The sequence below is a fragment of the Chiloscyllium plagiosum genome, chromosome 22 (genome assembly GCF_004010195.1).
Source record: "Chiloscyllium plagiosum isolate BGI_BamShark_2017 chromosome 22, ASM401019v2, whole genome shotgun sequence".
Taxonomy (NCBI): Eukaryota; Metazoa; Chordata; class Chondrichthyes; order Orectolobiformes; family Hemiscylliidae; genus Chiloscyllium; species Chiloscyllium plagiosum.
Genome location: NC_057731.1, coordinates 15,832,509 through 15,845,612, shown reverse-complemented (window position 1 = coordinate 15,845,612; position 13,104 = coordinate 15,832,509). Strand labels below are relative to the sequence as shown.

Genomic DNA, 13,104 nt, shown 5'->3' with positions numbered 1-13,104 from the left:
TGCTGTCAAGCAATACCTGCTCAGCAATAACTTGCTCAGTGACGCTCAGTTTGGGGTCCTGACAGGACCACTCAGCTCCTGACCTCATTATAGCCTTAGTTCAAACATGGACAAAAGAGCTGAATTCCAGAGGGGAGGTGAGAGTGACAGCCCTTGACATCAAGGCTGCATTTGACCGTGTGTGGCAACAAGGAGCCCTAGCAAAACAGAAATCAATGAATATCGGGGGCAACCTCTCTGCTGGTTGGAGTCATACCTGGTACATAGGAAGATGGTCATGATTGTTGGATATCAGACATTGTAGCTCCAGGACATTTCTGCGGGAGTTCCTCAGGGTAGTGTCTTGGCCCAACCATCTTCAGCTGTTTCATCAATGACCTCCCCTCCATCATAAGGTCAGAAGTGGAGACGTTCGCCAATGATTGCACAATGTTCAGCACCATTTACAACTCATCCGACACTGAAGCAGTCCATGTTAAAATGCAACAAGATCTGGACAATACCCAGGTTGGGCTGTCAAGTGGCAAGTAACATTCCTGTCACACAACAGCCAGGTTATGACCATCACCAGTAAGAGACAATCTAACCATCGCCCTGTTTACTCTACTAAAGGACATTAGTGAACCAGATGGGTTTTTCCAACAGTCGACAATGGTTTCCCGGTCACAATTAGGCTAAGTTTTCTTTTGGTCCCAGATTTTTATTGAATTGAAAATTCACCACATGGTCACAGTGGAAATTCAAATCCACACCCCCAGAATATTAGCCTGGGGCTGTGGATTACTAGTCCAGGGACATTATCACAATGCTACCAAGTCCCTAAAAGATAACTATGCTCCACTACCACCTGATGAAGGAGTGATTCTCTGAAAGCTAGTGTGCTTCCAATTAAACCTGTTGGACTATAACCTGGTGTTGTGTGACTTTTAACTTTGTTCACCCCAGTCCAACACCGGCATCTCCGAATCATGACTACTATCCAGTAGAACTGCAAGGTTTTCTCACAATAGAAGAGGCTATGTTTATTATGTTTTGTCTGGAGAAAAGCATTAGCTCTAATTTTAATCACAAATAACCTTTGAGCCACTTGAAGTCTGCCATTAATACATAAGAATTTAGAATAGGTTATATAGATCGGCTCTGGCTGTACAAACTGCCTCCAGATACTAATGCTCATAGCATATTGAAAGACGTTGTAACGTGACGTGTGTGAGGTCTATTTTCTTTGGTTTTGCTCTGTAACTGGAAATGCAACAATATCTTGCATTGATATAGAACTGCTCGTGTGTTAGAATGGCAAGCCACTTCAGAGGAGCATTATCAAACACAATTTGACACTGAGCCTTATAAAGAGATAATAGGTCAGATAAGCAAAAGCTTGATCAAAAAAGTAGGTTTAAAGGAGGAGGAACAGCTAGAGAGGCTTAGGAAAGGAATTCCAATTCTTGCTGCCACAATAGCTGAAGGCACAGATGTCAAAGTTCTCTGAAAATTGGCAATGGGAGGCCAGAAGTGAAGCAACGCAGAGATCTCGGAGGGTTGTGGAGGTGAGGGGGAGAAATGAGGCTACTGAGGGAATTCAACACAACAATGAGAATTCAGAATTGAACCGCTGCTGAATTGGGAAGTCAAAATAAGGCTGATAGGTGGATAGGACATGGCCCAAGCTGGGATTGGGCAGCTGAAGTTTATACAGGATGAAAAGTGGGATGCCATTCATATAAACAGTATGTATTAATTCTCGGTACCTACAGTTGGATTTTATGTGATGGTAATAAGCATCAGAGTAAAGCTACACTGGTCTGCTTAATCCTAAACTCGAGTACTTCTTTCATTAAATGAGTAATTCCAATTTCAGCCCTTACTATTCTTGTAAAAAAAGCCCAGCAACCAGAACCCTTTTGTATTGTCGTTTAGCTGATGTTTTGCTCGTGTTAAAACCAAAATATTGTGAAGAATCTTGTTCAATTCTATACTGTAATTATATCATGTTTGATTATTTATCTAGATATGTACATATACACTGAATATGAGCCTGTACTAAACATAAAATTTTATATATATCCCCGAATATATGCTATTCATACATGTAGATAATGAATGCAGTTATACAACCTTATTTGCACACTTGCTATCTGTGTAAATATGAGTGCACACATGCTACCCATAAAAATATAATATCCATATTCAGAGCTACCCATGCATATATCTACACACACACACTCTACGTTTATAAGTTATAGGCCTTCCAATGAACTGTGCTTTTTAAGCCCAGCTCCACAAAGGATTGGAGTTATACTCTACGATTGCACTGAAATACTGTATCGTGGTGAAAAGAATAATTCCAGTAAATAAATGTCTTCCAGAAGAACCGAGAAAGGCTTTCTGATGGAGAGGTGCCAGTGGATTGAAGGACACCGTTATTCAAGAAGGGATAAACCAGGAAACTACAAGTCTAACCTCAATGGTGGCGGAACTATTAGAAGCAATTTTGAGGGACAGAATGAATCTGCTTGGAAAGGCAAAGATTAATCAAGAATAGTCAGCATGGTTTTGTTAAAGGGAGCTCATGTCTAACCAACTTGATTTGAATTTTTCAAAGTAACCAGGTGTGTAGATGAAGGCAAAGCATTTGGTGTAATCTACTTGGACTTCAGCAAGGCATTTGATAAGGTCCTGCATGAGAGGCTGAGAGCGAAGGTAAGCATCCTCGGGGTCTGAGAAAAGTTTGGCAAATCAGCTCCGGAATTGGCTGGGTGTCAGGAAGCAGAGGGCAATGGTTGAAGGCTGTTTTTGTGACTGGAGGCCTGTGTCCAGTGGCATTCTGCAGGGATCGATGTCGGGGCCCTTGTTTTATGTGGTGTATGTATAAACTATGTAGATGTAAGAGGGTTCATCAGTAAGTTCGTGGATGATACAAAAATATGCGGGATAGTAAATAGTGATGAGGATTGCCTTGGAATCTAGGAGGATAGAGACGGTCTGGTCACATAGTTTGATAAGTGATAAATAGAACTTAAGCTGGACAATTCTGAAATGATACACCTAAGGAGGGCAAACAAGGCAAGGAAATACGTAATGAATGATAAGAGCTTGGGAGGTACTGAGGATTAGAGAGACTTCGGGTTGCTTGTTCATCAGTCCCTTAAGGTAGCAGGACAAGTAGATAAGTGGCTTAGAAGGCATATGGGATATTTACCTTTCGTTATCTGAGACATATCGTTTAAGACCAGGGAGGTGATGCTAGAACTGTATAAAACATTGGGGAGGCCATGCTAGAATATTGTGCCAGTTGTGGAATCCACATTATAGGGGGGAATGTAATTGCACTGGAGAGGGTGTGGAAGAGATTTACCAGGATGTTGCCTGGGCTGGAGGCATTTTTGTTATGACGAGAGATTGGATAACTTGTTTTCCCCGGATCACAGGAGGCTGAGAGGAGATGTAATTGAGATGTGTAAAATTATGAGAGGTATAGGCAAGGTAGACGGGAAGGAAAGTTTTCCCCTGGCAAAGGGATGAATGATCAGGGATCATAGGTTTAAGATAGAAGGCAGAAAGATTAGCAGGGATATGAGAAAAACATCTTTTCACCAAGAGGGGTGGGAATCTGGAACTCACTGCCTGTAAGGGTGGTAGAGACAGGAACTTTCAGAACATTTAAGAAGTATTTAGATATGCATTTGTGATGCCAGGGCATGCAAGTCTATGAGCCAAGTACTGGAAAATGGGATGAGAATAGTTAGATGGTTGGTTTTGACTGGTGCAGACTCAATGGGCTGAAGAGCCTTTTTCTGTGCTGTGGGGCATTATGACTCTGACTCTATGATACTACAGCTATTAACTCACAAACACTTATGTTAACTTAAGACAATAAAGCATAATCCTTCTAAACACATGAGATTGATTGAGAGAAAGATCAAGAAGGATGAAAAAGCCATGCATTGCACAGGACATGTCTTGCACAAGCAGTTTGTGTTTCTCACGTGGTCAATATACAAAGTAGCATCTCTGACAGGAACATACTGTACTTGAACCATTTAGTTTTTAATCCTGAAGTTTAATAATGCAATCAAATTGCCTGTATCCCAATTATTGACCATCCTGGTCATTTGCCAAAATGATTTTAGAACTGTGCTTTCCAAAGGACATCAAAACTGTTCCGTTTTAACTATGCGAAATAACATCAATACTGTTTGTTTTACAAGTTATGCACAATGGCCTGATTTTGTTTTCAAATGACTTCAATGGAGAGCAAAATTGAGCTGAGTATATAGTTTATGGTCTACTGAATATTGTATGTTATAGACGATTGATAAAATTTAAAATCACAGTAGAAAACTCTCAACTATCTGCAAACCACGCTTTCCTTCATTGGTAAGAGCATTGAGTACAGAAGTTGGGAGGTCATGTTGTGGCTGTGTACAGTGTGTTGGTTAGGCCACTTTTGGAATACTGCATGCAATTCTGGTCTCCTTTCTATAGGAAGGATGTTGTGAAACTTGAAAGGGTTCAGAAAAGATTTACAAGGATGTTGCCAGAGTTGGAGGATTTGAGCTATAGGGAGAAGTTGAATAGTCTGGGGCTGTTTTCCCTGGGGCTTCAAAGGCTGAGGGGTGACCTCATCGAGGTTGATAAAATCATGAGGGGCATGGATAGGATAAATAGGCAAGGTCTTTTCCCTGAGGTCTGGGAGTCCAGAACTGGAGGTTTAGGGTGAGAGGGGAAAGATATAAAAGAGACCCAAGGGGCAACATTTTCACACAGAGGGTGGCGTGTTTATGGAATGAGCTGCCAGATGAAGTGGTGGAATCTGGTACAATTGCAATATTTAAAAGGCATCTGGATGGGTATATATGAATAGGAAGGGTTTAGAGGGATATGGGCCAAGTTCTGGCAAATGGGACTAGATTAGGTTGGGATATCTGGTCGGCATGGGTGTGTTTCTGTGCTGGACATCTCTATGACTCTATAAATGTCTCCTGCGTGGCTTTTTTACTTTAGCACTTATTAAAAGTTCCTTTGTAATGTTAGTTGTTGACAACCATCTCGCCAATGACTGGTCAGTAAATCCAAAATTGGCGACTGTAGCCTTGAATTTCCTTGCATTTTCTGCCACAGCTGGAAGAATGTCAGGTACTTATTCACATGTGTAATCAGAGTCCAAGAAAATCTGAAATTTAATTTATACTTGAGATGATGTGGATGCTTTCCAATTGTCAGCAACCGTTTTACTGAAGATTTTCAATACCTCACCCGCGTTAGACGAACTTTACCAGCTTAACTGTAAATGCCTAACCCCTTCCTGACAGCAAAGTAGAACTCTTCCAGATTTTCACAGACTGACTTTTCCCATTTTGAGCTTGCAAGCTGATGGGTTCAGACTTTTAGTGGAAATTTAATTGGATGCAGTTTGACTATTAAAGTATTGAGTAAAAGTGGAGAATTTGTCAGATATAGCATTTCTTCCTCAAATTAGAAAAGTAAAGGCAATGTTCAAACTTCATGAATGGAGGAATAAATCTGTGTTTTTCCAGCATATGGAATTATAATTGTATCAGGCACATGAACATTTACTTAGATGTTTAATTACGAGGGCAGCATTATTACAAAAATTGCCTCGAATAAATTTGGAGACTAACTGAAATGTGACTATGGTTTTCCCCTAGGATGTCCACTTTTCTGAATTTGTTGATAAACAGACTGGCTACACAACTTCTAACATGTTAGCTGCCCCTTTGATGCAGGGGAAGGAGATATTAGCCGTCGTAATGGTGATCAACAAAATTGGTGAACTACAATTCACCAAAGAAGACCAGGAGGTAAATGAAAAGAACCATTTGAGATTTTGTGCAAGTTGAAAGAAAAATAAATCTATTAACTATTTAATATTTTTAAAAATTTCTAGGTTTTTACAAAATACCTTAGTTTTGCATCTTTAGCACTGAGATACTCACATTTGAGTTACCTGTACAACGTGGAAAGCCGACGATCCCAGGTAATATGAGTTCAGTTATAATATATTCTATTTAAACTTGAATCTTTCACTAATACCCATTTATAACATTTTAATGTTTTTCACTGACATGAGGTGGGGATTCAGGCTACAGCTGTAACACTTGAAACATCACTCTTTTGTTGATAGCTAGAACACTTTAATCATCCTCAGCTATTAACCATTTTCCAATTCTATTACTCAAGAATTACATGAAGGTTCATTATCTAACTTTCAGTGTGAGACCTGTATAAAATCATGAAACATATTGTCAAGTATGATCAGTTTCTTTGTTCAGTCACCTTGTTGTCCATTTGTTCCAACTGATGAGTAGTCAAACTTGTGTTCCTTAAAGGCACTGCTGGTGACCCCTCTGGAAAAAAACCCCAAATCCTTTATTTCTTGGGGTCCAGATGAGCAAGCTTGAACCAAATACAGGAATCGTGAAATCTTCCTTCATTTGTATGAAAGTTTGGTTAGACTGCACTTGGAGTACTGTGTGCAACTGTGGTCCCCTTAACTGAGAAAGTACAAAGAAGCTTCACCAGACTTGTTCTTGGGATGGTGAGATTGCCCGATGAAGAGTCTGTGGGCTGACAGGGCCTGTATTCTCTAGCGTGATCTCATGTAAACTGTTTTCCCTGGTTGGGGAGACTACAACAGGGGACATAATTTAAAAATAAGAGGTGGATCCCATTTAGGACCAAGTTGAGGAGATTTAACTATTACTTCAAGGGTGGTGAATCTTTGGAATTGTGTATTCCATAGGATTTAGTCTTTGAGTATGTTTAAAGTGAAGGTTGATTGGTTTCTGACCACCAATGGCACACAGGGTAATTGGGATTCTGTGGGTAAACATGTTTGATCAGCCATGATCATATTAAATGGCACTGCAGGCTAGCTGGGCTGAATGGCCTATACCTGTTCCTATATGTTCATCATGAAGTTGATCCACCTAAGGATGTTCATTGAGATGTAAGTATTGAATGAATCCCTTCCTCTACACAACAGTCTGCTTTTCTGCCAGTAATTCAAATCATTTGAGATCTTTACCTAGCCTGAAAGGAGTTCTGCTCTTGAATGTGTAAATCTGAGCTACAAAGGACAACTATTTACACACAAAGCTTATAAAGGTAAGATAGATTCGCCGTGGTCCTACAGGGCCATAGGGTTGCTTTCTCATTAGAGAGGTGACTGATGGTGGTTTAACCTGAGGGTCACCAATGCCTTAGGTAAGGGGGCAAGGTTGAGAAGGTGGGGCCTTCATGATAACCTCAGTTGGTGCAGGAATTTCATTTGGGTTGGAGTCACTCATAAACCAGCTCAAAATATGTGGCACTGGAAAAGCACAGCAGATCAGGCTGCATCCGAGGACCAGGAGAATCAACGTTTCCTGATGAAGGGCTTATGCCTGAAACATTGATTCTGCTGTGCTTTTCCAGCGCTGCAGTTTTCGACTGATCTCCAGCATCTGCAGTCCTCACTTTCTCCTAATCATAAACCATTCATAATTGTACACTATAAACATAACCACGTTAGGGTTTTATCAGTGAAGGAAGAAAAGAAAGCCCAGGTCCTCTGCAGTTTCTCAGGATAATCCCAAAGGACTGTTCAGGCTAAAGTTGATATCCAATGCAACATCCAGATAGCCCTATGAATTGACATCTAGCATGGATTCTCCTTGTGTCTTCCACATGCAAAATCATAATAGAGTGGTAATTGCATCCTACACCATAGCCCAATGGCTAGCTCATTCATTGTGATAGAGATCCAGACATGACAGAATACAGGATGTTCCACAACAAACAAGTATTGTGGAGTATTAAATTTTTGAATCCTATGAATGTGAACAGGCTATACCCAGAGATGGAGAAATATACCAAGTGAATGAGTTGCTCTTCTGGGCTCATCCAGTTAGATACCTCCAATCCCTAACCTATAAATGATCCAAAAGCTGAACAAAGCAGGTACCTGAGATGGAAAGACATTGCAAAATATTATATATCAAAGAGAGCATAGCAATGAGACTAGCATCATCACCTTTCAATAGCTGATAAGCTTATTCTAATTGGACCAGTTGAAAAAGACATGACTGAGATCGTAATCTTTTGTGGGGTAAGATTCTCAGAGGATATGGATTAAAGGCAGAAAAATGGAAATGAGATGCAAATCAGTTATCATCTAATGGAATGGCAGAGCACAAGTCCACTCCTGTTCCTGTGTACGACATATTCTTGCTTCCCCAGTATCCATTAAATTATGCTTTACACCGAACAGGCAAGCTCAAAGTCCTCACTAAAAAGGCTTGTCTGTGCCACTGTAACACTCCTAATACCTTAATCAATAGTTACCGTGTGAACACTTCCTAAGAGCACAGTGGCTGTACAAACATCACAGGGACTGTAGAGATTCAACAGAGTGACTCACTAACACCTTCTCAAAGGTAAATGCGGACGAGCAACAAATGCTGGCTTTGCCCATATCCGATGAAAGCAGAAAGAAACAAAAGATGTAATTATCAGATTTGGAGTGACAAAATACCTTGTACCCACGGTTCTGTAAATATCTGTTTGTATCCCATCAACAGATCCTTCTGTGGTCTGCCAACAAGGTATTTGAAGAACTTACAGACATTGAACGCCAATTTCACAAAGCTCTATACACCGTTCGCGTTTATTTAAATGTCGAAAGATACTCAGTTGCTCTTCTGGACATGACTAAGCAAAAGGTAACTGTTACAATGATGCATCTTTTCACTTCTAGTTTATTATTTGAAAATGTCAGCCACAATTAAATTGATGATAACATATTATTTAATGAAACAAATACGATCCTATGAAATGCAATCCTAGGAGTTCTTTGACGAATGGCCAATCAAGATGGGTGAGGTCCCTCCTTACAAAGGCCCGAAGACCCCAGATGGCAGAGTAAGTTTATACACACACCAGTTCATGTTCAGTCCCCAAAACACGTCATGTGTTAATGTACCACTAACAAACAACTATCTCTCAAACTATGTAGGAAATCCACTTTTATAAGATCATTGACTACTTGTTGGTGGGGAAAGAGGAAATCAAAGTCATCCCGTAAGTACAACCAGGATTTTGCAAAGCAGTAAAGCATATTTTAATAGATAGGACAAAATCATACCAAGAAATCATCATTTTAATTCATTGTGTACTTGTAGGTCACCTCCTGCAGATCATTGGTCCCTTGTGAGTGGGCTGCCAACCTATGTGGCTGAAAATGGCTTTGTAAGTTAATTTTTAACAACAATGATTCGCTTTGTTGGTATTGTTTACTTTCCTTTTCTATCACCACTCCGTGGGTTAATGTTCACGACAGCAACCATTGGCATTCACAATCAATATATCAGCTCATTGTGTAGAAGTGGCATGCATTACTCTGTAAAGAGAACATTTATCATTGTAGTATCATTTAAAAACTGCAAGACAGCAAAATGATCCTGTAATGGTAGCATTAAAATAGCAATGACATATCATTGTGGCTGCTTAACAGTGCTTTAAATTTTAGTCTATTTTACAACCAAAATCATATGCATTAATTAATATTTCATAATTAGCATACCAAATAAAGAAATAAATTGACTTCTTAGAATCCCTACAGTACGGAAACAGAATGTTTCCTGTGAGTGAACTGGTTTACCATGTTGGACTCAGAGCAGAAGTGGGTACTGCAGATGCTGGAGATTAGAGTCAAGATTAGAGTGGTGCTGGAAAAGCACAGCAGGTCAGGCAGAATCCGAGGAGCAGGAAAATCGATGTTTCGGTCAAAAGCCCTTCATCAGGAGGGCTTCTTGATGAAGGACGTTTGCCCGAAGCATCGATTTTCCTGCTCCTCGGATTCTGCCTGACCTGCTGTGCTTTTCCAGCACCACTCTAATCTTGACTGAAATTTTTTCAGCCCACTCATATTAATTTATACTGTGGAAGGCACCATCCAAAGCCAACATTCTGGCTTTTTTTCTATGATGTGGACTCTTCCTTCACCAACCTGTCCACCCTCCCTTCCCTTGGCTTGGCATACTGCTGTTGTAAATTTGACCCATTTTCCTTTTGGAGCTCCCTGCAGTTACAGCCTGCTGTGTTGATTTAAAATGGGCTTTCTCTGTGCTGCCCCCTCCCTAAATGCTGCACCGTCCAAGCTCCTTCCTGGCCCATCATTCCAATACTATTCACGTCTGACACTTGGCTGTCTTCAATCTCCCCCCTCCTTCACCTCCAGTGTTCTGCACAAGGGTGGGCCAGTCTCCCCTGACTCAGTGGTCATACTTGCTATGCCCAAATCCTTAAACTCCCTCCTGGTAGTCACCCAAATCATTGGTCCATACTCTCAGTTGTGCTAATTGTTCTCTCTGTCTGTCTCTCTCTTAATTGCTATCAGTTGTGTTTTTGGCACCACAAATTCCTTCCACTCTCTCATTCCTTCTGTCTTCTAATGTTGCTCTTTTTCACCTTCCAAAACTTCCAACATCCTTCCCTTGATAACATGATTCATCCTGGTTTGAATCATAGAGCCTTGCAGTGTGGAAGGGTGTTACTATGGACCAGACCAAACCCTCTCAAAACATATCAATGAGATAGCCTCGAACCTAACATTTTATTATTTGAAGGGTAAATGTTAGCATTGCATTCCAGATGTAATTCGAGGCTTGAAGCAAAACACACTTTATTCATACACTATAGTTAAAATACAATAAAAGAAAGAAGAATTGGAATAACTTAACTCAATTGGAAAATTTGACAGAATAATAAACTATTTAACTACAAAACTGTAACTGTTCCAATGTGGTAGCATCCTATAAATACATCCTTGGCAAAGGCAAACTCAGTAAATTGACTTTCTCAAACTCAGTAAATTGACTTTCTCAAACTCAGTAAATAGATTTTCTCAAACTCAGTAAATTGACTTTCTCAAACTCAGTAAATTGACTTTCTCAAACTCAGTAAATAGATTTTCTTAAACTCAGTAAATAAATTTTCTCAAACTCAGTAAATTGACTTTCTCAAACTCAGTAAATTGACTTTCTCAAACTCAGTAAATAGATTTTCTTAAACTCAGTAAATTGACTTTCTCAAACTCAGTAAATTGACTTTCTCAAACTCAGTAAATAGATTTTCTCAAACTCAGTAAATTGACTTTCTCAAACTCAGTAAATAGATTTTCAGTCTAGAAGAACATCAAGAGGAAACTCTGAGGGACAGAGAGAGAGAGAGAGCTCAAGTGTTTTGCTGTAACAGGAAAGAAATGTATTGCAGCTTCCAAATTTCAACAAGTTAAAATAAAATCCACATTGGCCAGTCTCAAAAGAATTGGGAAGATCATTGCGAATAGGTTCTGTTTCCGGTGTCATCAAACATGTGGTAAACATCTGTTGGCAATTTGTATTATTTTCTTTGTAAGTTTTTTTAGTATTTTCTTCCATTAATTCTCTGATTGTTTTTTTCCTGAGCTAAATTATTTCCTTTGATCTGGTTTCTGACTTCCTCGTGCTAGCTGTAAGATTTCAGGAAATCTTTGCTTATTTCTGTGTGGGGAAATATTCACATTGTGATTGCGCGGCTGAGAATGAGTTTCTAACTTCTGGGTAATTCCAGAATAAATCTACATGCACCACTTTAAGGCAGAGGGTTTACAATGTATCACCTTATCATAGAAACAACTATCCATATAGTTTGTGCGAAGATTTGTAGCTCGGGTGCTCGTTGTTGTGGTTCTGTTCGCCGAGCTGGAAGTTTTTGTTGCAAACGTTTCGTCCCCTGGCTAGGCGACATCATCAGTGCTTGGGAGCCTCCTGCGAAGCGCTTCTTTGATGTTTCCTCCGGTGTTTATAGTGGTCTGTCCCTGCCGCTTCCGGTTGTCAGTTTCAGCTGTCCGCTGTAGTGGTTGGTATATTGGGTCCAGGTCAATGTGTTTGTTGATGGAGTTTGTGGATGAATGCCATGCCTCTAGGAATTCCCTGGCTGTTCTCTGTCTGGCTTGCCCTATAATGGTAGTGTTGTCCCAGTCGAATTCATGTTGCTTGTTGTCTGCATGTGTGGCTACTAAGGATAGCTGGTCGTGTCGTTTCGTGGCTAGACAACAACTCACCAGAACGAAGGACCCGATACCCAACATGAGCAAAACTAATGTAGTGTACAAAATACCATGCAAGGACTGCACAAAACACTATATAGGACAAACAGGAAGACAGCTAACAATCCGCATACATGAACATCAACTAGCCACGAAACGACACGACCAACTATCCTTAGTAGCCACACACGCAGACAACAAGCAACATGAATTCGACTGGGACAACACTACTATCATAGGGCAAGCCAGACAGAGAACAGCCAGGGAATTCCTAGAGGCATGGCACTCATCCACAAACTCCATCAACAAACACATCGACCTGGACCCAATATACCAACCACTACAGCGGACAGCTGAAACTGACAACCGGAAACGGCAGGGACAGACCACTATAAACACCGGAGGAAACATCAAAAAAGCGCTTCATAGGAGGCTCCCATGCACTGATGATGTCGCCTAGCCAGGGGACGAAACGTTTGCAACAAAAACTTCCAGCTCGGCGAACAGAACCACAACATCCATATAGCATTGTCCATAAAACAGCGGTCCTTTGATTTTAAAACTAAGGTTGGCTATTCAGTTTGAATGTAGTTAGTATGAGTAGTGATTGGCTAGCACCACAATCAAATGTAAAAATATTCAACAAATGTAAAAATATTCAACAAATCCTCTGTGTGTTATCTTTTCCATTGGTAAGAAGAAGCTTACATGAACATTTGTTGTTTGTAAACCTACTAACATCAACTGGAAACAAAATCCACTTTATTTTCTCCAATGAAGATTAAAAGTATAAAGGAGGGACCATGTAGATTGCAGTGAGTGAGAAGATTTTCTTTCGAGCCATTATTTGAACTGAAAACAGCTCAGGCTGATGTAAACTTTTTTTCTCTAAAGGCTGCAACAGTAGCAAAAGCAGTGATCTGATGTGGTCTGCACACGCTCAGTGCCTATAAAGTTAAAAATCACTCAACACTAGGTTATAGTCCAACAGGTTTAATTGGAAGCGCTAGTAC

The 13,104-nt window shown here is 40.3% G+C and overlaps 1 protein-coding gene across 1 annotated transcript in view; it reads left to right on the top strand.

The window, feature by feature from the left end:
* Positions 1–13,104, top strand: part of pde6c (phosphodiesterase 6C, cGMP-specific, cone, alpha prime) — a 36,723-nt gene that overhangs the window by 2,818 nt on the left and 20,801 nt on the right. Inside the window, exons 2-7 of the mRNA XM_043713147.1 lie at positions 5,670–5,822; positions 5,909–5,998; positions 8,583–8,723; positions 8,848–8,922; positions 9,017–9,081; positions 9,183–9,249. Coding sequence (XP_043569082.1) covers positions 5,670–5,822; positions 5,909–5,998; positions 8,583–8,723; positions 8,848–8,922; positions 9,017–9,081; positions 9,183–9,249 — 591 coding nt within the window. The remainder of the gene's footprint in view (positions 1–5,669; positions 5,823–5,908; positions 5,999–8,582; positions 8,724–8,847; positions 8,923–9,016; positions 9,082–9,182; positions 9,250–13,104) is intronic.